General features: G+C 40.2%; 1 protein-coding gene across 2 annotated transcripts in view; it reads left to right on the top strand.

Annotated features, from left to right (window-relative positions):
• LOC119650796 (PAS domain-containing serine/threonine-protein kinase) overlaps nt 1–26,454 on the top strand; it is a 34,089-nt gene extending 7,635 nt beyond the window's left edge. Inside the window, exons 3-7 of one of the 2 annotated variants that reach the window (XM_038053939.1) lie at nt 8,338–8,501; nt 8,568–8,920; nt 8,977–11,641; nt 17,242–17,463; nt 23,714–26,454. In XM_038053939.1, the coding sequence (XP_037909867.1) occupies nt 8,465–8,501; nt 8,568–8,920; nt 8,977–11,641; nt 17,242–17,463; nt 23,714–24,060 (3,624 nt within the window). In that variant the 5' untranslated portion in view covers nt 8,338–8,464 and the 3' untranslated portion in view covers nt 24,061–26,454. Of the gene's footprint in view, nt 1–8,337; nt 8,502–8,567; nt 8,921–8,976; nt 11,642–17,241; nt 20,704–23,713 lie in introns of those variants that run through there. The other variant, XM_038053933.1, reaches the window with a different exon arrangement.
• The last annotated feature ends 1,178 nt before the right edge of the window (nt 26,455–27,632 follow it).

Here is a 27,632-nt window from a genome sequence, read left to right as displayed (position 1 = left end):
CGCCGAAAATTACTTTAGGAATTTGATCCCAAGCGTCCAAAATCAAACTATCTAGCCTTTCTTTGTGTTTTGTTCGAAGAACGTAGTAGTTGCAAGGTGAGATGGATTGCGTTGGTTTTTGCAAAACTGACCCCAGGAATGCCGTTGTTTCTTATTTGACTTTTATTCCGCAAACCCATATCACGTCGTGACTGAATGTATCCCTCACCTAAGTTGTGCTACTGTAATTCCGGTACGTTTCATAAATTACCGACAAATATCCAATAATTTGTGAAAACAGGTCTTGCACGCAGTGTTTGAGGTTGATTTGTATCAGCCTCATTTACATTTGAATGTCAGACACTTGCCTGCACTCGTCTGCTGGTCGCTCATATCTCCTTTCTCTTTGCCCAACATACATCATGAACTTTTGGTGCGATCGTTGAAAAGATCTTTCCCCCCTTCTTCTGTAACTTTTTGATATGTCATGTCTCAATATGCATGCTGCTACTCTTCGGATATGTACAAGGGTTACCGGCAAATTCTTATCCATTTTTCGGTCGCAAATTGTTAGTTTCTTCCACTACTGCAGGTGCTCGCAATCGGAAAACTGCCTACATACATAGTTTCGTCAGCTCAGTTTTCCTCGAAAAGTGTTTATTGTCATCTGGTGTATCTTCATTTGATCAGTTTCTCGCCTGATTCATCATGAAGAGACATCAACAGTGTTTCCCATGTGACTGCTATTTGATGCTTGAGGATTTCTCTTCCAGTGTCCTAATATAAAACAATTCAAAAGCCATTATCAAAGCTGGGAAGTTCTGGTAGATATCCCACCTCTTCTTAATTAACTTACACAGTGCATTTATTCATATAGTCCCCAAGTGAAAAAATGCTATTCAGGTTTCTCCCTTTTACGCTCTCGCTCACGTCCTAGGTTTTCGTAGTTCTGCACCCCAAAAAATCCCATCTTGACAATGATATTGCCAGTCCTCATATATTCCTCGGAGACTTGGGTTCTTAGCAAGAAAAATTGCAAACTCTTGGCCACGTTCGAGAGAAGAATCCTCCGGAGAATTTTTGGCCCCCTATATGAGGGTTGACGATTCCGTAGCCTATATAACGACGAAATGTATGAGTGTTACCATGACCGTCAGGTTGTGGATCAAATCCGGCTCAATAGGTTGCGGTCGGCGAGTCACTTAATCCGTATGGGTGAGGATGATTCAGCCCGAAAAGTCTATAATGGCAATATCTATGGTAGAAAAATAAGACAAGGCAGACCCTGCCTTAGATGGAACGATGGCGTAGGGCAGGGCGCCAGAAAGCTTTTAGGGATATCGAATTGGGGGACCTCAGCGCAAAACCGGGATATCTAGAGTTCCTTATTAAGGCAGGCCTAGACCGGATACTGGTTGTTACGCCGCTGATGATAATGAAAATTGAACTGTTGACATTTCCATAAAACGAAACAGGGCTGGCCCACGAAAGGTTTTCTGATGCCACTTTTCGCAGCAGCGTTCGTACTGTTTTTTGTCATCACCAAGTACCTTCTCGTGCAACTATAGTGAATTTAATCAATTAATTCAAACATCTTGGGGAAGATAGTGATGTAAAGGCTCCAACTCGTGATAATCCAACATTAGTTGGCATCGCAATCTACATAAATATTTGGGCTCACAAGTTGCTGTTGACATGAAAATTAACGCCAGCAGATCCCGCACAATGCCAAGATCATTATTCTTTAAGTAAAATTATTCTAAGTGATGAAACTCGTTTTCTTCTGGCTAAATACTTGAACAAGCAAAACTGTTTCATCTGAGACTTCAAAGACCCATCAGAAATAGTAAAAGAATCTCCTCAATCACAACAAGCAACATTTTCATGTGATTTTTTATCGGAAAATATAAATGGGACATACTATTTCCAAAAGGACGGAGCCATCTGCAATCCCAAAGACAGAAGAAAAAATGATTCAAAAGTATTATGAATTCTTCACAAGAGTTTATACCTATTCTATAAATAAACGTTAAAACTGAAAGGGCAAAATTTTGCAGTATTAATCTTGTTTTTTATTAAATGCTGGTTTGCTCCAGATAAAAGTGATTTATCACTTAGAATTTTTGTTTGTCACTCATGTACAGCATTCAGTGCATTACAGACGTCATGGAAGTTCCTTAAATTCAACGCCCATTTTATGATCAAACTGCAGCTGTGTGAAACGATACAATTTTCATTCTAAAAAATAATTCCTAAAAGCAACAAAATATTATCTTTCGCTCTAAAGAGTTGTATATAAATAAAACATTTTATTGGTTTACAAATGTCACAAGTTTCACGAGATATCGTTATCGTTTCTTGCTGTTCATTCATTCTTATCAGCAATAAATTGTTCAGTTGTGTGACTCAGAAATATATCTTAATTCCATAAAACACCTGCCAGACAGCTTATAGTGATAATTATTTGGATAGATAATAGATCATTTTCTGATGGAATTATACTCAATTCAAACGTTTCGTGGAATCAATCGTGTACTCATAATTACATTACATTAAATAAAATTCGGAATGAATTATTGTGGTGTCTGAAGCTAAATCGGACACGATGCGAAACGCAAAAGCAGAAAAAATCCAAAGGCATTATTTTTAATAGTTGTGCATATATCAACACGAATCCTTTCAGGCCGCTTAATGGCCTTGTCATAAAATAAAGTTTAAAGGCATACCTGTTTTAGGGAGCCGCAAACCGGCCAGCTCCTAGTTGTTACTTCCAAATAGTAATATAGGAAAAATATAAACCAAGAGCATCGATGTCGGCTTTCAGGCAAAGGTGAGGCAGCCTCTGATGAGTTGCCTCCGCCCTGAACAAAACCGTAAGCCGGGTTAGATGCTAAGTCCAAAACAAGGAGTGCGTGGACCAAAAAAATTGGAAGGAGGTTGCTCCAGTTGGTTTGGTTCGATGTCAAGTGAATGCAGACTTGGATCTCTCAATCGTTAAACAAGAAATCTTAGCTTGATTTGAATAGTTAAATGAAAGTCCAAAAAAATAGCAAAACTAATTTTTAAGCTATTAATGTGCCGAGAAACATTGCTTTCGATGCGGCCTTGATCAAAAGCAAAGTTGTATTTCATCGCTTGATTGTTTTAAATGGGTAATGTAATGCAGGGCACTATTTTACTAGTCATCATCATCAACGGCGCAACAACCGGTATCCGGTCTAGGCCTAGTGCTGCCCTAAAAAACAAATGGAAAAATAGTTCCGACAAATCCAATGTTTTGGCTTTGATAAAGCCTTTGCATCTTCTCAGTCAAAATGTGTTGCAGTTCAATTCGATCGAAAGTTTACGTACATAATGATAAGAAATTTTTCTGTTTACTGCGTTTATGAAACGCTAGGCTTTTTGCTAATGTACTTCAATTCAGTGGAGGGGAGTCGAAACTCCTCGGTTCCAAATAAACGCAGATCCAATGAATGATCTGCTGCACGTCTGCACTTGTAGCACAACACCAATTATTGTTTTCCAAGATAAGTCTTATTTTGATGGCCATCGCTTGCAGCCATTCGGGCAGCTGAGGACTTCGCAAAGTTTTCCCAAATACCATATTGAATATACGTATTCTGCAATTTATTTTGACTCTAATCTGCAGTAGTACTTCTACTTCGGTCCTGACAATCAAAGCCGTGGTTTTCTTGGTCCAAGTATTGGTTTTTGTTGAGCAGTATATTCAATTTTAAGTTGTCGAATGTCAACAGATATATCTTCGCTTGAAGAGTCTATAATAACGTTTATCTATTCGTGTGTATTAACTCTACCCAAGATGAAGTTAATATAAGAGATACTGTCCATGAAATCACTTTTCAAATGTAGGTCTCAAAATACATCCCATTCCGATATCTGCTTGAATAAAGTTAATAATAGTATATTCCATATTTAAGAAATTTCCCGAAGACCTCCCCCCCTTAAGTTCATCCTAGAAACACAAAATTTGGTACTATCATAAATAATAATATAATAATAATAATAATCGTTGGCACAACAATCCATATTGGATCAGGGCCTTGAAGTGTGTTAGAGCACTTCATTCAAGACCGTAACGGTACACCACAGTACACTGTGGGAGGCAATGTGGTCAGCATTGCGCTCGCCCGAGATTATTACCCTGATTTGACTCAGGTACTCATTCACAGCTGAGTCGACTGGTGTCCGACATCCAATCACGATCATAAATCATATCATAAATAATAATGCAAAATATTGGAAAGTTTGACAAAAATCCAACTATTATTAATAAAGTCAAAGAGGGTCAAAAGTGTATATTTCACGCGAATTTATCGCACTCAAACACGTTTACGCCATCACTCACAACTCATATGAACGGCGGAGTTGTAGTTTGGAATAACACATGTATATCAAGGAATATTTTGAATAGGAGGTATACGTGAATGGGAAAACGTGAATAGAGAATTTCTCACACAAGATGAACACAAAACCTTTATACCCAAAGCGTCCGTCCCGGTATACTAACTTATTTTTAATACTAATCGAGACACAACACCCACGTTCATCATCAAAGGCGAACGTAACTCCGAACAACCCGGTTTTGCGCCGAGGTCCACCAATTTGATTTCCCTAAAAGCTGTCTGGTGTCTTGACCTATGCCATCACTCCATCTCAGATAGAGTCTGCCTCATCCTCTTTTTCTACCATAGATATTGCCCTTATGAACTTTCCGGACTGGATTATTCTCATCCATACGGATTAGGTGACCTGTCCACCGCCACCTGTTGAGCCGAATTTTATCCACAACCAGGCGGTCATGGTATCACTCATAGATTTCGTCGTTATATAGACTATGGAATCGTCCATCCTCATGTAGAAGGCCAAAAATTCATCGGAGGATTCTTCTCTTGCACGTGGCCAAGAATTCGTAGTTTTTTTTTGCTAAGACTCCAGGTCTCCGCGGAATACATAAGGACTGGCAAGATCATTGTCTTGTACAGTAAGAGCTTTGACCCTATGGTGAGACGCTTCGAGCGAAACAGTTTTTGTAAGCTGAAATAGGCTCTGTTGGAAGCCAACCACCTTGCGCGGATTTCATCGTCATAGCTATTATCGGTTGTGATTTTCGACCCTAGATAGGAGAAATTTCTCAAAGTTGTAGTCTCATATCTTCCTTCTTTTCGTTTCACCAGTGCGATGCGATGTTGTTCGTTCTTTTGGTTTTGGTTTTGACGCTGACGTTGTCACCATGTACAATCTGTAATCTGCAGCCCGAGATCTCGCGCTGCCTACTCGATCTGGATGAAGGTAGACTGTACATCTCGGGTTGTTCTTCCCATGATGTCAATATCGTCAGCGTAGGCCAGTAGAGGCGGACTTGAAGAGGATGGTGCCTCTTGTATTAACATCTGCATTGCGAATCACTTTCTCCAAGGCCAGGTTAAAGAGGACGCATGATAGGGTATCCCCTTCTCTTAGACCATTGTTGATGTTGAATGAGAGTGATCCTGCTACTTTTATCTGGCCTCGCACATTGGTCAGCGTCAGCCTAGTCAGTCTTATCAATTTCGTTGGGATACCAAATTCTCTCATGGCCGTGTAGAGTTTCACCCTGGCTATGCTGTCATAGGCGTCTTTAAAGTTTATGAAAAGATGGTGCAACTAATGGTCATATTCCAACAGTTTTTCCATCGCTTGCTGCAGAGAGAAAATCTGATCTGGTGCTGATTTTCCTGGAGTGAAGCCACTTTGGTATGGGCGGATGTTTTGGGCGTATGGGGCTATCCGGCCTAGCAAGATAGCGGAGAATATCTTATAGATGGTACTCAGCAAAGTGATACCTCTATAATTGCTGCACTGTGTGATATCTCCCTTTCTATGTATGAGACAGGTAATGCCTCGTTGCCAGTCGTCAGGCATTGCTTCGCTACCCCACACCTTGAGCACAAGTTGAAGAAACACTTGGTGTAACTGATCGCCTCCATATTTAACCAATTCGGCTGCAATTCCATCGGCTCCTGGCGACTTATGGTTTTTAAGCCGATGAATTGCACGGACTGTTTCTTCTATGCTTCGTGGTGGCAGCATTTGTGCGTCGTCTCCAGTTGGCGGGACCTCTAACTCGCCGATATTTTGGTTGTTGAGCAGTTCATCAAAATACTCAACCCATTGTTCCAATATGCCCCATTCTGTCGGAAATCAGATTTACCTCTACGTCTCGACAGGATGAGCATCGAGGTGTATAAGGCTTCATCCTGCTAACGTGTTGGTAAAACTTGCGCGCCTTTCCGACTTTTCTTGCGGCTGGGGCCAAGTATCTTTGTGGCCGTATCAATGATAACGTTCTTCAGGTGGTTGTGAAGATCATTTGTTGATGCTTCGTCTCCAGGATCTCTGTTGACTGCGGTTATTGCGGCATCCATTTCGCCCTTATGGATGTTGCGGAGGCTGTGTTGTGAATGGCTTCAGTGTTCATTCACACCTGATTGTCAGAGGGGATTGTAGGTGGTGTCGTTATTCGAGCTTGGAGCACTATGCCAACGAGATAGTCGTCGAAGTCTATATTGGCCCCCTATATGTTCTGAAATTCATCAAGGCTGAGAGGTGGCGGCGTTCAATCAGCACGTGGTCAATTTAGTTGAAAGTGGATCCCCTCTGGAGAGGCCCACGTATGTTTGTGGACGGCTTTCCGCGCAAACCAGGTACTTCCAACAACCATTTCGTACGATACTGCTAACTGAATAATCAGCAGTCCGTTATCATTGATATCCCTATCCCTACTTGATCTCCAAGTATGGTTTTGATTTCATACTTGGGACAGGCTTCGAGGATCCGCTCAACTGCCACGTAGAAAGTATCCTTTTCCGACTCTGTAGGGGCGTGAACTTTTATGAGGCTTATATTTCTAAACTTGCCTCGCAAACGCAGAGTGCATAGCCGTTCGCTTATATTTTCAAAGTCGATAACAGCAGGTTTCATTTTTTGGCTGACTAAGAAACCTACTCCGAACACATGGTTTACTGGTTGGCCGCTTTAGTGCTATACGAAACCTGGTCGATCGCATCTCTTGCAACGCTGTTACATCAACCTTATATTGGGACAGAGTGTCGGCTAGCTGCTCTCAGCAGAATTCGGTCTGAACAGGGAACGCACGTTTCATGAGAAAATGCGCAAATCGTTAATCCGTTGCCGTTGCCCGGCTCGTCGTTTTGAAATCCATCCTGTCCAAGGCGCTTTCCGTGGCTTCGTAACATCGGTTTTTCGTGTAGGGTTGTCAGCCCTACCCAACCCCCAACCCCCAACCTGGAGGACCAGTTGGTACATTTTGTCCCGTTTTTAGGCGCGGGAGACTCGCCTTCATCCTTCTTCGTCTGCAGTTTTTCATAAAGAAAGAACTCCCAACGATCAACACGTGGAGGTGGAGATAGGTTTTGGTAGTAGAGCTGTTGGTGTTGGTTCAGCAGGCGTTTCCCAGGTTTTATGCTTCATCGTGGGTACCAATCCACGTTTTGCCCTTGAACCTATACTACCCTTTGGGTGAAACATATAGTCTCATAACCCATTTTTTCAGCGATTGCTTTTCAAATTTCAATCGCGAAAATGAGTTTTATTCCATTCAGACCAGTTTATTTTCACCAAAATCAACAAAAGTTAATTGGAAGCACAATCGAGCAGATTTATCCTGTCTGACATTTACATAAAAAATAAATAATTTGGCTTTGGTGACCATAACATTGGATGCCAAGGGGATTTAGATAATTTATTGCCGACATAATATAATTCCGCACATCTGTTGACATTAATATTTGTAATGAGCAAAACAAACATGTATTTGTTATGCTTTTTGCTTGCATCAACGACGATTGGCATTCCCAGTTCAGTATAGTTCACTCCAAGACAAGATATGACACAATATCCATTTCTAATTGCCATCATCACGGAAACGGATATGTCGTTGCCCTACATTGTCAGAAATGGAGGGCGAGAATCAATGCGGAACAGATAATAAGGAAATTATTATTATTCTATTTTAAGAACAGCTAAATTATTGAAATGAGAGTCCGCCAACGTTTACATTGATTGCAAGCTCCGAAGCCATTTGCCAAGTTTATATCGTGTTATGTGGAAATAAAGGCAAGAACTAATGGAAGGGGAGGCTACATACCTCTCTGAATACCACAAATTTGAGTAAATGGTTCCGATTCATTTGACTTCGGTACACTACTTATTTGCACTTCATTACACTTCAATTGGCAATATTACAAAAAATGACCTTGTTTTCTCTTTTGGTCTTAATGTTAAAAAGTCTTCACGTACCAGAGACTATATGGGTAATTTTTTAAATACTCCACACAGAGCTGGCATAAATCGACGGTCGGAAGCATTGAGTGCATGCCCCGATAAGTCTTTTGAAGGTAACCAGAGTTTCCCACGGATCTCAAAACGACAGCTGAAGCGCTATGAAATAGATCTGGCGACGCCGATGAGAAAAAAATTCGACAATATGGACAAGATAAGAGGCAAGTTATCACAATTTTTACTTATTTAATTGCATAGTGTATCACGAATCAATCATATTTTTGCAGTTGATGGGTCCAATGGACTTCGATTCAATTTACGGCGCATAAAAGGCTGCTTCACGCCAGCAGCGGGGTCGCCTTTTAATGCATCCATTATCACATCCGCGTCGGATTGCTTGATGCGGGTTCCCAAGTCAGGCATAAATCCAAACAAAGCTGTTTTCACGATGGACTCAAGGACAAGTCAAATCCTAATTGTTAACAATAATGCATGCCAACTATTGGGATATTCGTCCCGAGAACTGTGTAGTATGCAGTTTTCTGACTTGCTTACGAATAAAAATAAAAGTCATGTATGTGCATTGGCGGAAGGCCAACTAAATAGTGAGGATGGGACCATGGTATTGTTGAGCGGGAAGGTAACTCCATCGTACCTTCAATTTATCGGGAACTAATATAACCTTTCCACTTTCAGGTAGTTGAAATGAATACAAAATCAAACACCAAAGTTGCCGTGTCTCTGTGGATCCGACAAATTGATCAAGATGGCAGATGTCTTGCTGTAGCAGAACCTGTGGAAAGACGTGTTTGCCAATTCGTTGTCGACAAAAATGGAATTATTACGAGCGCGACGACGGATGCTCTAATGATTTTTCAATTTGAGTCTCTACATCAGTTCATTGATATGGAAATCTCGGTGATAATTCCAGCGATAACTCTTCCTGATGCAGATAACAGTGTAATCTCAAAACAAGTGAGGAAACAAAAGGCCACTGGGAAAACAAGTGATGGGATCTCGTTCCCTTTATGCCTATTGATAAGTCACCATGATCCTGAATCAGATACCAATGATAGCGGATTATCAAATGCAAACAGTGGCTTGTACTTAATTACAGTTTGGGTTTTCCAAAATATCAGCGGTTTGATAGTGATTGACGAATATGGCGTCATTGAATCTTGCAACCACCACTTCTCGATGTTAATGTTTGGATACGCACAAAGTAAAATTCTAAATCAGCACATAACTAAATTGATACCAAATTTTGGCCAAGAACTAGAATACCTAGGCATGACGCGCAGTCGAAATGCCACAGAATCGTCACTAGATAATGAATCAGTAACAGAGACGGATCCTATCTGTGAGAAAAGCTTCCCAAAAACCGAACCAGAAGTTAGAAAAGTTATCCAAAGGCCTGTTAGTGAATCGATCCGACATTCAATAGATTTCACGAAACTTGACAGCGACATAATAGGAAGTGAAAATAGCATTGAAAAGTTACTAACAGCCCAGAGTATGGCAGAAAAAGCAAATTTTATTCGAGGCGGAGGAGGTTCGCTATCCTCTTCTGATCAACAATCAAACCTACTAAAGTCCGTGTCAGCTGATATCCTTACTCGTGAGAATGTGGAGAATAATAAGAATGCGGCAAATATTAAGAATAAAACAGGCAATGCAGTAGAACGACGCAATTCAATGATGATCAGTGAAGCAATCGAAAGTACCCCAGACGCAGGGAATGTAAACGAGAACGACCTACTTACCCCTGTCAACGATGCAAGCAACCAATACTCCATCTCAGCAAATCTAACGCCAAACAATCTAGAATACAACTCATCAGATATTGCGGCTGGGTTAGTTTCTGTAGGCTCGTTTGAAGATGAATCTAAAAGCAATGTGGGTCCTACAACACCGAATTTCAGTGAAAGTCTACCAAAGTGCGAATTAGAGTCCGGCCTGGCTGCTTTAACATCAACTCCCGATGTTCTGTGTGAGCCAAAACTTATATCCTACTCTGATGGAAAATACAAAGGTGAAGCAATTCATTCCGATGGAAATGTTCTAGATATTTTGTATACGATCTCATGTCAAACATTGCCATGTGGACGGAAAGCTTATTGCGTCTGGATATGTCGTGATCCAGACACCGTTTACGACTTGGATGACGATATCCGGCATCAGAACCTTACGTTAACTTTTAATAGCATCACAAGTACAATTGAAAACTCTTTAGGGCAAGCGATTAAGAATACTGCTGCTCAGAATTGTAGTCGGCCCAACTCAGTATCCCTAATGTCCCAGTTTGAAGATGAGGAACAAATTAGTGGGGAATTCAGTAAATACTATACGACCCTGCGGCAAATTGGAAAAGGGGCCTATGGATACGTTAAATTGGCCTATAGGAACTCCGATCATTTATTAGTCGTAGCAAAATTCATTCTAAAAGAAAAACTTTGTCCGCAACAGATGATACTAACAGAGGACAAGAAAGAGATCCCTATGGAGATCTATCTACTAACAACTCTCAAGCATCCAAATATCGTCACCGTCTATGACGTATTTGAGAATGAGAAATTTTTCCAATTGGTCATGGAGAAACATGGTTGTGGAATGGACTTATTTGAATTTATCGATCGCCGTCCGATGATTGACGAAAAACTAGGTTGTTTCATATTCCGGCAAATAGCAAATGCCGTCAACTATTTACACTCCTTAAATGTCCTGCATCGTGATATAAAAGATGAGAATATTATAATCGACCAGAACTTCCATGTGAAACTCATCGATTTCGGATCCGCCACTTTTATGGAAGAAGGAAAATTGTTTTCCACATTCTTCGGTACTACAGAATATTGCAGCCCAGAAGTGCTGGCAGGTAACAAATATGCCGGTCCTGAGTTAGAAATGTGGTCACTTGGTGTAACCCTCTATGTTTTAATGTTCTTCGAGAATCCATTCCTTGATGTCGAGGAAACTCTCAGATCGGAACTCATTATGCCGCATAAAGTTAGTGCCAATCTTGAGAACCTGCTTTTTTCAATGCTCGATAAAAATCCCCGGACAAGGTGTACAATGCGCCAGCTTATGGCCCACCCATGGGTTAATCAAGAAATCAATCCTGCTGTATTCGATTTCGCCTGGACTATTCCATGTGATCCATTAGAAGCGAATCCAGAAAAATATTTTTCAGAGCAACCAATGTATTCTAGTGCTACTGCGCTGTCGACAACTTCGCCGCAAGACAGTTTGTCGTTAGTCGATGAAGATTCAATGATTGACGGTGATGAAGTGGCTGACGATGACAAGGAAGAAAAAATCAACGGACAATCACGGGATGATTGTTTTGTATACGATAAATGTGGTAAGTGGTATTGATTTTGTTATATTAGGGAAATATGTTTTTATATTGTTTTCAAACAGAATTGTAATATATTTTCGCCACTTTGTTATTATGAAGACGTGGTGCGCGAACTTCATAAGTTTTATTAAGACTAATTTTCGAAAAAAAATTTGGTATTTATGCGTTTAATCCTATTTATTGCCGTTCTGGTAACAAGTCGAGGAGTATCCATTATAAGATAATACAATGTGAGGAGGTAAAAACCCCAAAGTTGTAATGACAAAATGGCTCCTAAGTGGCCTGAGATGACCAAGAGGAGAGAGCCATTCCGAAAACCTAAAAAGATGGCGAATCCATCGAACTGCTCCGTCAACACGTACTTGCACGCCTCTGTGTCAGTCAAGCTCGGGAATGTGGGTGGGGTCCTTCGAACGCTGCGATCTCTCACGTGTCATTTTACAAAAATTCACATGACTTTTGCGATGCGTAGGTTCACACCGGATCCTGAGAAAATAACGAACGGTCATGAAAATAAAAGAAAAGTAACGGTTCGGCCACGCGCATGGATCCGTAAAACTCCGGAACCGGAACCAATCGATGCTTCTCCTGCTTCAAAAGTATGTTGAGGTGCGGTTTGCAAGGTTCCCTCCCTAGCTTGGCATCCTCAGGCCATTACATTGGAAGACGGACCTTGCATAATTTTGCGGGATTGAAGGGGAAAATGGGGAAAGTGAATTCCTCAAATCAAAAGGATTAAACTGCAATACATTTTAACTATGATTCATTTTTTTTATATTTAAAAAAATACAAAAGAATATTACTAAAATAATAATAATCGTTGGCGCAACAATCCATGTTTTATCAGGGCCTTGAAGTGTGTTAGACCACTTCATTCAAGACCGTAACGGTACACTAGGAGGCAATGTGGTCAGCATTGTGCTCGCCCGAGATTATTACCCTGATTTGACTCAGATATTCATTCACAGCTGAGTCGACTGGTATCCGACGTCAAATCACGATACAAATTCCACTGCCACCAGTAAGATTTGAACCGCGTCCTTCCGTACTATTACTATATATTACTAAAAACATAAACTAAAAATAAAAGTAAGAAAGGAAATGAAAAAAAGACCAAAAGAATAAACTTAAAGTAGTAAAAAGAAAAAATATTAAAATAAATAATACAGTGGAATCCCGATATTTCCGGCTAACTCGTACAATTTTACAGGTCCCCAACGTTAATTTTCTTTACTTTGCCCTCCCGATAGTTGGTAATCGCGATATTTCGTACTAACTCATCAGTCCCTTGACGATACGAATTATCGGGATTCTACTGTATAACAAAAAATAGACGGGTAAGAAATAATGTGCCAAGGGTTTACAGCAACTATGCCATCAACAGTGAAAGACCCGTAGTTGAAATTCTGAATACACTAAAGCAGAAACTTTCTGTCGTATGCAATCGGCTTCGACAGTATGGTGAAAGTCATTGCAGACGTGTTCAGAATGCAACGTACGCGAGGAACCAGCAGAGTTTTTTTCAGATCTCTCTACGAATCCAAACAGAGTGTCCAGACCATACAGTTTTCGGTGACGAAAGCACCTGACATGCATTTTGCGGAGTTATCGAAGAGCCAAAGAACTAAAGTGGTCCTAGTCTGAATCGGGTACAGAATTTCTGGTATAAAAAAATTGACCAGTCTTTTGGCACATTACATAAATCAGGTCATTAGTCGGCCGGCGGAATTTCCACCTTTCCTCACTGCCGGAATTACCTATGGTGCAGGACTCCGCGGACACAAGACCGATTACTTGCTTACCAGCCCTCTACAAATTCATGACGTCCATTATTAGTGGAAAGGTCAATGCGCACCTCGAGACCAACAATATTCTGCCCGAAAAGCAGAAGGGCTGCCAAGTTGGGTCAAGGGATTGCAAAGAACAACTCATTATCGACTCAGTTAGTTGTGGGACAGGCAACTAGAGTTTGAACTAGAAAGTTTATACAAATTTAACATCCGACCACCTGACTAGCTCTCTCTCATTCACTGAAATTTAAAAAAAATGGTTGTTTGATTGGGATGGCGTAGCAGCTTGGCAGTTAATGTAAACGATAGCAGGGTCAGCTAGTATGAGTGGGTTCGCCACTTCTCTCTCTTGTAAGTTTGATAGCAAATAATGTATGCCGTATCGGTTTCATTGGAGTCGGCCATCATCATCCTTTGATTCAAGTTTGATATTCTTACAAACTAGCCAATTGCACAACCTTTTATTTGCTGTGTGATAGAGGGGTTTTTTCTCACTGACCTTCATTTGGATATAGTTGCTGCAGAGCCAATTAATGAATTACTTTCAGGGTTTAGTGACTCCGAAAGTTACATAGTTTAGTTCAGTGCGGAGGGCGTCTGCCCCAACCACTCAAGCCTTTTGTGAGGCCCATTGCCGGAGATCGCCTATTCAATGGTGAATCTGATATCATTCTTCAGGTAGAGAGTGCAAAAATTCTTCGCTGAAGTAAACCTTGCTGAGATATTTTCATCTCTGATCTGAGTAGGCCGGTCAGTCGCATATAAAGTGCAGGGCTCAAATTGGCGAACACCACCACAATTTGTCCATGTGGTAGTTTAAAGAGCAGTGTTCCATTAAAAGCCCTACTAGGGTTCTTATGTCCCATTTCTTAAGGAACAACAAAAATGCCACTCTAGCGGCCCCGGATTTTTCACAAAGATTTTCGCCTGCTAGCAGAAATTCAAGTAGCTCAAAATTCTCCATTCGGCTGTGCGAATTCTTCCAATTTCATTCTACATTTGGCAGTGGATGGTCGGTCCAAGGAAACTACAAACAGGACTCTTCGACTCCGGCGCACTGCTTGAATTTGTGTCGCAAAAAAAAGAATTGTACATCTTCGACGTTCCTCAATCACTTGCGCGTGAAAAATTCAGCGCATTTTTTTTCCTGGTGTTAACGTCGTGTATGTGACGCAAGCGGTTGGAAAACCATCTAGGCGTCATCGACACACTCGTACCTAACCCGCATATATGCCTGCCACCCGGAAACTTGATTTGCTTCTCCTTTATGTACTCTTCTTGCTCTAGTCCCACCATTGTGGATCGAGGCCCTTGACCAGTCTTCCTCATTACAGTGATGTCCGAGTGCCCTACCATCCACATCAGGAATGTTTTGTTTAGTCGGCCAGGTTTCAGCGGCAACTGGTGACTTCTCCACACCAACTGGCTTGATATACCGTTGTTTGATACTGACAACGCTGTCCGACTGTCGGAACAAATTCGAATGGTGCAACCCTGGCATTTTTCTTGCAAATATTCTTCTGCTGCCAATGAAATGCTTGGAATATGGTCGCTATTTTTCCGAGAGGTCAAGTCAGTTCCATATTCGATTTCCGAAAACACATCTTCCATGACTTAAAGCCCAAACGCAACACCGGAGTGACTGCGTGTGTTCGGAGTGAGATATGTCAAATTAAGTTCATTACAAGGACTTCTATGAGGCAATATACAACAAGTCCGATGCACAATGCGGCACGCAAAAAAATTCGGAAAATTGAACTTTTGTGATGCGTGACAGATAAAAGTTTTTTGCATCATTTGCAATATGGTGTCGCTTTTTATTTTCAACAGTAATTGTTGACTGTAATTAAATTGAATGAATTCGTTTTGAGCACTGCGGAAGGCACTATTTGCGTTGCAAGTGCTAATCATTAAGACACGTCCCCTCGCTTCCATTCATAAAAAATTAATTTAAGCCGGGGGTATGTGCGCTCTTGGTGGCATTTAATTCTATGAATTTCATAACATAAAATATAGGAAGATTCATACGCTAATTGTAGAAACTTGAAGACAATGCCGCGATTTTGTGCGCGGACAATCAACCTGCGTGCATATTTTATGTTATGAAAATCATGCAATTAAATGCCACTAAATGGCTTAAATTCGATTTTTATAAATGGAAGCGACGGGACTAATGCAAGTGACATTAATAATTAGCACTTGCAACGCAAATAGTGCCTTCCGCAGATCTCAAAAAAAATCATTCAATTGTTTTTGATAAGGATCCTAAGTGCAAATCCATGATGTTGGACCGGACCAAATCAATTATATTCAAAAGTAGCAGCCGAAAACGAAATCGCCGCCAAATTCCAAATGCAATCTCTCATCATAACGGACCTTACCGACGTAGAACGAACTTTGCCGACCTGAAATCTTCATTATACATTGAAGCTGCGTGCGGTCCGCAGCTTCTCTCATTCGCATTCCGCTCGCATCGTAATTGTGTTTCCTACTTTACTCGTTGGTGTACTAATGTACTAATACTTGACTCATTGCACCAGCTGGATTTCCGCCTCTGATATGATGGATAGCGTGTGTCCTTCAAAAGCCATAGTAAGGTGTCCATTGCTAAGAGCCATAACAGAGGACAGAGAATCCCTCTCTCATCATTATGTGAAATAATCAACTGATTAACAATGGGTCGATTCTGGCCGGAAATAAGGCACAACTTAAAGCACCTTAAATACCCATGAATGCGCCTAATGCGCATTTTTTTCGGATATCCCCTTCTCTCTTTTTGCATTGAGGTCATGGATTGTTGGATTTGCCTCTCTTGCAGGCATGTTGCCTATAGTGAAGTGACCACCTAGGAATGTACATTTTTGTAAATTTTGAAATGTTGCCTTTTGAACTGTGAAATAGAATAAATTATGCTCCAAAAAGGGTAAAAAGATAATGAATTTATTAAAATGGGCGTTATTCATATTTTGTTCATCCACGTTTGTTTCAAATTATGCTTTCAATTCTGCGCGGCATACGGTATATATTTCGAATATGTAGACCATGGAAATCCAATCCATCCATTACTAGAGGAAAAATGATCCCATACAGAATTGCAGACTTGTCTCTATGGGCCGAGTTAAATGAACAATTTACCCGCTCAAGTAATACTATTTTGGTTTAAGGATGTATGCATCTGTTGATCCTGGTCTAAGATTATGGATGCTGTCTAGGAAATCCAGGAAAGCAAATACTTTACCATTCCATCATCGCTTTCTGTGTATCTCTAAGCTGCTGGCTAGGTTCTTTGGCAATTCTACTTCTAATTTTTAATGTTTCCCAAGCGAGTTAGTCTCCTCGCAAAATGGCCTCCATAATAATCGTTTAGTCGACCTAATGATCTTATTTAGAGCTTTCTGAGCCTCTTTGAATCGATTCTAGCCAACAGCAGATTCAGTGCTCGGGTGAGAAGTAGTCTTGTCGATTTCTTCTGTTTTGCTAAATCCAACTTCCACCGTGGTGGCATATTGGATGTGCAGTTTTCTTTAAAAGCTTCTCTCATACTGTCATTATCATCGAGTTCTAGTGCACGACGCTCGATATTGTGTATAGTTGTGATAAAGTGGTGTTTGTAGTTATCCCAGTCAGAGTTTTATTGGTGCCATTTGGCAAGCGTTCCACTTGTTCAAAAACTATTGAAACTGGGAAAGATTTAGGATACCCTTTAATGTGATAAAGAAATCAAATATATCCTATTGTAACTACTTGGGGCAAATATATTAAATTATTAGAAAATTATAATCAAAATTAACTTACATATTATTTCTGCTTTAGATAAATCTTCATCCGTCCAACAACAAAATATTGAGAGCAGCATATCATCGCAATTAACATCACAAATGAGTGCAATGGCAATCGATACTTCAGTTGAATCGCAGCATTCTCAACCGCATAAATCACTAATGGTGCATCGAAGGAGTAGCCAGCGTCAACATCAGCCCATCCAACTTCACTACCAGCCACCACCATCGAATCCAGTGGAAACAACAACAGCAGGTAAAACAGTCAATGTAATGAGTTACACAACAAGTACAACGCAAAATCAACAACAAGCAGATGCTACCTACCTAACAACTTCAACTAATGCCAATACTTGCACTACTAACAGCCCAGTAAAAACTAACATAAACACAAAAAATACATTAACTAGTGATGCAAATAACTCAACCCATAGTTCTTCAACAAGCGGGAATGATAGGTCAGATAGTAGTGTTAAGTTACTACAGGGTAGTTTCCATCCACCACAATCGACAGACGTGGAACTGTCCCTCCAGACAGACGAGAATCGATGTGAAATTGGGAAAGTTATGTGTTTAAGCTGTTCTGCAAGTAATAGTGCGAAAAATGAAGCTTTTGAAAAGATCTCAAACAGTAAAATGATCAACAGTCAATCGGAAACGCACTTGTGTCAGCCAAAGAAGGCAGCTTCCAACAGTGCAACACCATCACCTTCCAGAGCTATAAGTGATTTCAATAGCGGCGATTATACCAGGTGCAATATGAACTTATCTTGTTGTTCAATTTCTCAGTCGCCGTATCACGCTAAAAAGACCTACGACAACAAGGCCATGTGTTGCCCGGAGAAAATGCTCCTGAAAGCTGAAAATACTCAACTGATCTTATCGAAATCTGAGAACAATATATGCGAAAAGAAAATCCGGGAGAAGTTTGCAATCTATGATGTTGTTAGTCTGAATGACTTGAATGCAGACGATCCCTTTCCCCATTGTAAATTGAATGAAATATCGAAAGTAACAAAAGTTCTAAATGATATTCACATGGACGATAGTGTGGATTTGAGATTAATTAGAAATGACAGTAGTAGTGATGTTTAAAATGTGAAAAATGTAAGGAAGGCAGCTTTAGCTAACGAAATTGGTCTAATTTTTCTATAAGATTGGTCTAACGATTCTGTAACATTGTTTTTTAATGTATAAACTTTAAGCAGTCAAGCGAATCTCGACGGAAATTTGTAGTCTTAGGAAGGTATGGAGGAGCAAGATTAAGAGATTTTTGGCTTTTTTTTCTGAAAGAAAATTTGAGCTGGAGGTTCACAAAATTATTCCTTGAAGTGCCTAAGGTTACTATATCAGGGATATTGATTTTCACAGCATCTACGGCACATAACGTCTCATTTGTTCAACTTATTTTTTTTTTTTTTTAATAGTTTATTAAAACTCCAACGCAACGACGCAGCTTTCCCGGAAATCAGTCATTAAAGGACATGTTAGTGTTAGCATTATCCTAGATATTCTTTCAAGAAGAATTTATAAGGTGATATCCTTGATGTGATGATAATTCAATAACAGGGATGCACAGGGAGAGTGCACCGAACTTAGCAATTCGACTTTTCAGACATTGTTTAATTTTTTCCAAGCTTAGAGAAAGTTTTCGTTTTCCTGTTATTGTAGGATTGACAAGGTAAATTTCTTGCAATCAAGCCTCCCGTTAGATTAGGTGGTTAAAAAGGGATGATTTCGCCCACCCCACACCTCCCGAAGGCCCGATTTTTCCACATAATATTCATTCCGGACCCAAGATAGAAAGATAATGCCACGTATTCTACAGAAACAGCAAATCAACTAAAATCTAGTTATCCATTACGCTAATTTTACTTTGTGCCTACTTACTCATGTGCAGAAATGACTTTTTGTGTTAGATTTAGAAACCATTTTCATTCATTTCAATTATGTGGAACCGACCTCAATTCATTTCCTCGATGCTGGTGTCAATAAAGTTTCCAATGTATCGATTGCACTAATTGTCGTGCTCATTTTTGTTCCAAGATTGACCAAATAGAATAATCTATCGGGTTCAAGTCTGGAGAATTTGAGGACCAATCTTTTTGTTCCAAAGTCACGGAAAACTGTCTCTGTCAAAGTGTTACAGTCACCACGGTTTCAGGACACTCTCTTAAGATGGGCTTTACTTTTCTTATCGCTTAAATCCAATGGTATTTTCCCTGAGGCACAAATGCCTGCCTACACTATTACTGAAGCTAGAAAGTACCTACGGGCTATAGGTTTTTGCAACACATAACTTCTCCTCACCCCTTTGCAGAAGCTAGCGTTGATTTTAATGACTGTTGTCAGCTTCAACGGTGAAAATCTTTTCATGGCAGTTTTTAAAAGTATCTAGAAACGAAGCAGTCAATACAATTTGAAACTGTTTAACAGAACTTTCTACGCTACAGGGTACTCCAAACCAAAATGGATGACATTTTCTATTGAACCCCTTCATAACCTCCAGCCAAGGTAACATGAAGAACGTCACCGATAACAAGTAGAAAAAGTATCGATGATGACAAGTCGAGTTTTTTGTCTAAAAGGTGCTGGGGCTAGAACATTTTGTATCCTTTTCCGCGAACCTTCAGTGGAATAAGATGGCCCCGTTACTTGTCAAGAGTCAATTATTTCCTCATTCAGCTCAAAAAGTGCGTAGTTAAATCCTGTGGCATCCACTGTGACGCTAGAGCAAATTGGGTCTTGAGCAGGCGAAACTATTCTGCTGGGTACTTACATCAAAAGGGCGGAACCCATACTTCCACGGCAGTTATTGAGAGACTTGGATTCCATTCCATTTTCCATCTACATTTTGTCTGTGGACAGCCTATAAACAAGCGAAGCAACCCACAAGGAGGAGAGACGAGAGGAAAAAGTGGAGGAAAAGGTTCCTGCGTCGTCTCTTGTGGCGTTTTCTTTTTAATTTTGCAAATAAATTTTTCAATTGATTATACATGTACCTCAATACCTAACGATTAAAAATTTTCAATTTTTGCCTAAATTACTAGTCTGAGCGATCTTTTCGAAATGTCTTCTTCCGCTGCTTACCGAGTACTTCAATTAGAGTCAGCACTCGTCCAAAGACTTCACTTTCCGTGGGAACTTTGCACATCTAGGGAGCGCTTCTCCACTTCTTCCTGGGCAGGGATCACTTGCCCGTTTGTCTGCTTCCCGTTTAAATTCATCAGCGTGGAAAATCGTTCGATCGAAAGATTCAAATATCGTAGGACATACTAACACCAATTACTGTGACGGTCACGGCCGACAATTCATTCACTTGGCACACAATTGTGTCTGGCCGCAGAACGAGTCCGCGGCAGAGACGAGGAAAACTCTGTCTTACTTCAGTAGGTCGCATCCTCTTATTTTCGTTTTTTCCTCCAGGAACCACAGCATCCATTGCCAAGAGCCATAACAGTAGAGAGAGAACCCCTCCCTGTGGACAGCCCCTAAGACATCCTGCTTCAATAGACTTCTGGTCGACCGATAAGTAGTTTTTTCTCCACTCTAGCACGTGAAGGATCCAACTGATTAGCAGCGGTTCAATTCCATGCTGTCTTGCCGCGAATGAGTCATAATTGAAGGCACCTTCGATGTCCATGAATGCGCCTAAGGCGTATTCTTTTTCGGACATCCCCTTTTCAATTTTTGCCGTAAGTTCATGGAGTGCTGTCTCCGTGGATTTGCCTTTCTGGTAGGCGTGTTGCCTATGGTGAAGTGGCCACTTAGGAATGTGTATCCCTTATGAACCGATCTACTAGTCTTTCTAGTCCTTTTAGTAGAGAAGACATTAGACTGATCAATCTTAAGTTTTTTTGTGTGTTGGTGCGTTTCTCTGGTTTGGGGTGTTATTCATTCATCACGCCCGTTAATTAGCATATAAGCATGTGCTAGGCATTTGCGACATATATTCCGAATATATACACAGGGCATCCATTCCCTCTATTACTAGCGCACGAATAATGCCATCCGGACCTGCAGACTTGTATCTATGAAACGAGTTAAATGCCCATGTTACTCGCTCCAGTAATACTACTTTGCATGCCAGATTCGAGTCTCTCGGTTGAGGGCTGTATTCACCTGTTGTCTCCGAGATTAAATTTTGAATGCTTAAATAACTCAGTTTCTGGCTACCAGAATCCGAGGTTGCCTCAAGAGAGTTAGTCTCTTCACAAAAGCGTGTCCATGATGATCATTTAGCCGAGTTTATACTCTTCTTTAGTGCCTTCTGCGCCTCTTTATAGCGATTCCAGCTAGCGGCTAAATCACACTTCAGAGCATGATTGAGGAGCATCCTTGTCGTTTTCCTCTGTTTTGCCAAATCCGAGTTCCACCATGTTGTTTTACCCTTCTTTAGCATCTTGAGTGGACAGCTTTCTTCGAAAGCATCTCTCATGCTTGTTGTGATAATCTGGGTTGTGTTCTCAATTCCAGCAATGGATTTGATGCGCTTCCCAGGGATCGTGACTCGGGCGCTCAATTCTATTCTATAGGTCACCCAACCTGTCTACCGCAGATTCCGAAATGGAGTGGGTGGAGGTGGATCCATACCCATTACGAAATCAATGCGTCTGTGATCCGAGAGTGTGATGCTAGCCGTTGTCGGCCGAGCCTCTTTGCTGCCTTTTGTGTCGAAGAGTTAGGATCGACGGAGGACCGCTGCCACTTCGGTTTCCCCTTAGCCGTCGGTGCCTTGAACGATCCTTTCCCTCAACGTTGGCACAGCCATTGAGTTGTGCTTTGCCCGGAGGCGGGTTGCCCGAAATCTGTTTGCTCTCCGTGGACAGGTGCTTACCCATGGGCAAGTTTTTAGCCTCTGCAGGTGGCGCCAATTGGAGCCTGGGGTCAGGAGTGTTGACAGATGGGCCTGCTTCGGCTGGTCCGTTAAGGACTAGGTCCCAATTAGATTGGCTCCCACCTGAGTAAGTGGATAATCTGAGTCTAGACTCAGGTCTCACCTCCTGAGTCCGCATCCACTTGGTGGCGGACGGGACTCCTTGGAAAGCAACTTACTTCCTCTCTTGTGGTCCACGGATTCCTCATGTTTGGGCTAAACACCCAAGTTTTTTACGATTTCGTCCAGAATAGAGGCAATTCATCAAACGCCGCCTCACCTCAGTCTTGTTGTTTCAAGCGGAACAGTTTTTATAAGCTGAAATATGCTTTGTTAGCCTTGACTCGACTCTAGATAGGAGAAATTTATCAATGATCTCAAAGTTGTATTCTCCTATTTTCACAGTCAACGGGTGCTATTTAATGTTGTTTTTTTTTTTTTTTCTTTTTTAGTTTTGACTGTTTCGCCATTTACTTCGCCTTGCCTTCATTAATGTGCAATGTAAGATCGCCTGCTTTATCTGGATGAAGGCAGTGTGTACATCTCAGTGATCATAGGTCAATAGTTGGGTAGATTTGAAAAGAATGGTACCTCTCAGATTTACATCAGCATCACGGACCATTTTTTCCAGGGCCCCTTAAACCATTATTTTGTTTCAGGATGGAGGAAGTCTGAAGTCCGCATACAGTTGATGTCGGACCGGACCAATTGGCAAGAAACTTTCTTCCACTTTTGTAATCCACGGACTCCTCGTTTTAAGTTAAATATCCAAATTTTCAAAAAGATAACTGGCGCTTTCGGCCATTGCAGTGGCAACCCATTAGACTCTACCTCACCTCAATTTTGAAGTAAAATAATTTCGCTTCGGCATAGTTTGAGTCTTAATATAAAGCAGTTTCACTTGATAATAATTCACACTCATGTTGTGTTTGCGATTTTATATTATATAAAGGTGCGATTACCGCCTGTGGCCACTTTTGGTTATGCTAAGGCAAAGGCAGCGTCTAACGGGTTGCCTTTGCTCTGAACGAAACCGTCAGTCATCCTTTTTAAACCATTGTTAATAGTGAATGTAGCCTACACATGGTTCATGATTAGCCTAGTTAGTCTTATCAATTTAGTGGAAACACCGAAATCTTCCGTAGCCGTGATCTTTGAGATTGAGGGTTGGGTAGAGCTTACAACCTACATGGGAAACTATGTTAACAAGCCACGCAATGGTATTGGTAAAGCATAATATGACGAATGTGAATGAGATTTTCGGAAGGCACTTTTATCAACTAAACGGAGAACAGCAAAAAATCGCACCAATGTAAACAGTTGATAATTATAAATCAACCCAAGGCATTGTCATAGTCAAGTCAAAATTGAATGCGTTATTCAAAATGTCACACTTAACGCCCGCGCTTAATCTTGCTCCTTTTACTGAAACAAAACATATTCTGGGTGATTGTAGAATTTAGTAACATAGCGCTTACTTTATGCCTTACTAACATTTATACCCCTCTCTATTTTTGTATTCCTTTTTCATTAAAATTTACTAGTAATTGGCGTTAAGAAACTATAAACTTTGAACGAAATCAAACAAATCATCAACACCTTCAAAATTTTTCAAAATTCCCCCATTTAGGATCCAAAACAGCTGTCGATATGAGTCAATCGTCGCCAATAACAACAACGTCGTGTTCGTTATTAGCAACTATACAAAAAAGTAATGACTGTGATATAACGACGATGATGACACCGACGATAACAACCACTACAACACCAACGACGACGACAACTACAACAACAACTACCGACGAGAAAGCCAATACATCGTATGAAATTTTAAGTATTGAATACAATAATGAGGAAACATACGATGAGGATAGTTGGGATGAGGATTACGATGATGAGGAAGATGACGGCAATAACGTCTATAAAGACGAGGATGATGATGATCAATTTGATGATGCCGAAGATAGTTATTCATGATAGTACGAGTAGAATGGTAAAAACATTATTGCTATTGCGACTATTTAACATGAACCAAACATGAAACACCAGAATTTTATCAACCGCGCAGTGTTAAAGTAATCTCGCAAAGTACCTACTTAAAGTTAATTGCTCTTTTTCGTTATAAAACATATTTGAGGTCTAGATCACGGCTCGGCCCTATTCAGAAGATTCCAATCAATTAAGGTTCGCGTCGTGATCCAGACCTCGACTGTAAGCAAAACAAATCGTGTAAAAAGATGAAATTATGTCTAGAAAAGTGCACATTGTTATTTTGTCCAGCACATGTCCATCGTTGGTGCAAATATTGTAAATATCATATGAGGCGATGCGAAAAGTTGACGAAAGGATGGCGAATAAGAAATGTAGCAAATCTTTTGATTGTGATTTGTAAAAAGAGAGATTCAAGGTGAATTGTATCAATTTGCTAAACTTATATATTTGTTCTCACTTTCAACTCACTAAACTATCAACTTTCAAATTGTTTTTATAAGTCTATTCTCTTTGTTATGTTTATCAACGCTAAAATCAAAATTTTTACTACTAAATATATTTTATTTATTCTTACAAATGAAGATATGGAATCTTTTCGAAAGCATTCCACAGGCAAAAACAGGACAAATCATTTTACAAGCAACGCTGTAAATTTCGGCGTTTGCCACAACACATGAAAACTACTGAAATAGACTGAACTCTGATGCGAAAGCTGATCCAGGCTTTGCTATCAAAAGAAAAGTTACCTATAGATCTCACTCAACAAATCTTTCAGGTATAGTAGACGAGTCAGTGAAGAGAAGAACTGATTCTTGAGGGTTATACCTATACACAATTGACATCACATAAACGAATAAGTATCCAATCAGCTTAGGGAGATGTGGAGTCGAGGAGCCTTCTGAAGTCAAATTAGATTGAAGTGGATACGAAGTTTCTCCTTTTTCCTACAAAAAGACAATTGAACTTATTTCGATGCGCTAAGTATCTTCTATGCCATCACCAGTTCGTCTCTTGCTTTACACTCAAACCCTACAGACAAACAAAACATAGAACATTTTGTGTTTGGATTCAAGGAGGCTAATTTTAATGTGGTAGTTCTAGCGTAGTGAATTTTAAAGGGAAGAAGTTGGGAAGCAACAAGGCGAAAAGAATAAATATAATAGATTACTTTTAAAATCAATATCTGAGCAGTATTATACAATATTCCCTGCTGAGGTTATATGCTCTTTCCAAGTTAACATAGATCCCAAATGCGCAGTGGTGATATATTAGACATAGTCTAAAGGTAAACTTTAAAGGGGGTATATATTCGAGAAATAAACGTACCAAATTCAACCATTGTGCTACATATTTTCGAAACGCTCATCGCAATCAAATCTTAGTGAAATTCCTGTAGTAGAGGCTATATTGCTGCAAAAAATATATATATTCTGTCTGTGCGCTCATAGAGAAGTATATAAGATGATCTAGAGTCACATATAGTAGACAATTTCAACGGGACAACCAACATTTCAGAAACCTACTCCATGGTAATGAACGGCATGTACTGGAGTGTTATGTCGATTTTTAAGCGGTGGCTGAGAAATGGTCCTCATACAAACTACAAACTTTTCATTCGGTTTAGATATATTTAAAAATCGTGAAGGTACACACTTTCCTTTAGCGCTCAAAAAAGTCGAATTACGGGTTATATTATAGTATTCGAAAGACATTAACAAAATCAAATTGTCTTATTATGTGAAGACAAAGTAAGATTGTGTAGCTCCTGTTTTCTAACCACCTACAAATTAAATGATCCCATCACCTCTTAAAAACAGGCATAACCGTCCACGCGACTACCAAACATATGAAACCATTACCATCTTTAACAAATCACTTATAGAAATCATATCGAGTAGAGTTACATGTGTTTGTTGTACGTCTATAGTTTTAATTCTTGTAATTGTGTTTCAATTAGAGTACAAATAAATGTGTTGTTTTGTAGTATAATTTTATTGTGTTGCTGTACTTTACATTCTAGTTACTTTGTAGGTGATATCGTGATAGCATTATTTCTAGATTTTCATTCTGTAATTTGTGTATTTGGATACGTTGTTTGTAGTGCTGAAAACTATTTCTCTTCATATCATATTTTGAAATGTATAGTACTTTTCAATGTAAAGTGCCTTTTGGTTCCAACATGAAACATTTGAAAATGAACACTATAATTTTATCAGAAGGAAAAATGTGTAATAAAGAGAAGAAATTGTAAATCGAAAAAAAAGATAAACATACATTTAGCAACTAGGTAGCCAAATTTGATCGTGAAATTGATGTGAACTTTCAAGTAGAAGATTGTATTGTTGCTAGAGAAATAAATAAAATCATCAATTCCAAAAACTAGTTTTAGTGAGGTTAGAATATGCTCATTAATTGCATAAGGTGTTGTGTCTCCAATTGCACTTCAATGTACGTGTATAACCAGTTAGAAACCCTGAAAACAGTTGATTTAACTGAAAGTAGCATTTTATCAACTCACATCATTCCATCAACTCACAACTTCATAACGATTCTACTATTTCGAATCTTAGCTTCCCCCTCCCTCCCTCTATTTTCAGGGCCTTCGAGGACCGCGCGATATACGAGTCAAGCAATGTAGTTCCAACATATGATAGGTTCACCGATTGCTCCGTAAATACAATCTTAACCCAAAAATTATAAATTTTCCGTCTATCTTTGCATTTTTCACATGGGAGAATCAGTTAATTTTAGTGAAACTGAAGTGTAGTGTGACTGTGTGGATGCCCCATACTCCAAAGGAGTGGACAGGAGATAAACATTTCCTTCAAGCGGATCTCTTCCCATATACGTGTGGAGTTCCTTTTCTTTTAAGGGGGTCATCCCGTGAGGAGGCGGTTTTTTTTTCGCTTTTTTGGAAATTGCGAAGAACTGAATAAAGATACAAATACGGATTTTTCCCATATGCAGGGTTGTCCAAAATCCCTTCACACCAAAATTGAACGCAGAAAACAATTGAAAGATCGATATATTGAGAAAAAGCAAGAACATAATGTTGCGTAGGGTTTATGTATGTGGTCGAGTCTCTCCCTCGGACACCACCTTCTCGTGGTCGGGGAACTTGGGGTAGTTTACTACTACACTAAGTGTGTCCAAAAACACATGAAGATGGAAACAAAGGATTGTAACTCTTCAAGTAGTAAGAAATCAGACTTGGAATCCACCCGCGACTCGGAGAAATCAGGTCGTGGTCGAGGCACAGATTTTGTAATCCTCACCTAATTCATGTTCCCCAACAGAGAAATCTGTACAAGACAGGCTTTCCACTTCAGTGAAAAACCTACACGCGGTGTCTACGGCGTGGTATGCCAAAAAGGATCGTACAGCAGCTCGCTTAATGAGAGGAACTGAAAATCTGACTAGGGCCGACCTGTCGGTGGCACTGTTGCCTAACTCCGGACTCCGTGAACCTGATAGGGCTTCTAGCCAACGACAACGGAAGGCACTGCGAAAGAAGGCAAAGTTTCTTGGGAATGAGGACATGGAAGTTGCCACACCAC

The sequence above is a fragment of the Hermetia illucens genome, chromosome 1 (assembly GCF_905115235.1).
Source record: "Hermetia illucens chromosome 1, iHerIll2.2.curated.20191125, whole genome shotgun sequence".
Classification (NCBI taxonomy): Eukaryota; Metazoa; Arthropoda; class Insecta; order Diptera; family Stratiomyidae; genus Hermetia; species Hermetia illucens.
Note: the sequence above shows the minus strand (reverse complement) of the source record. Positions and strands in the feature narration are given on the sequence as shown.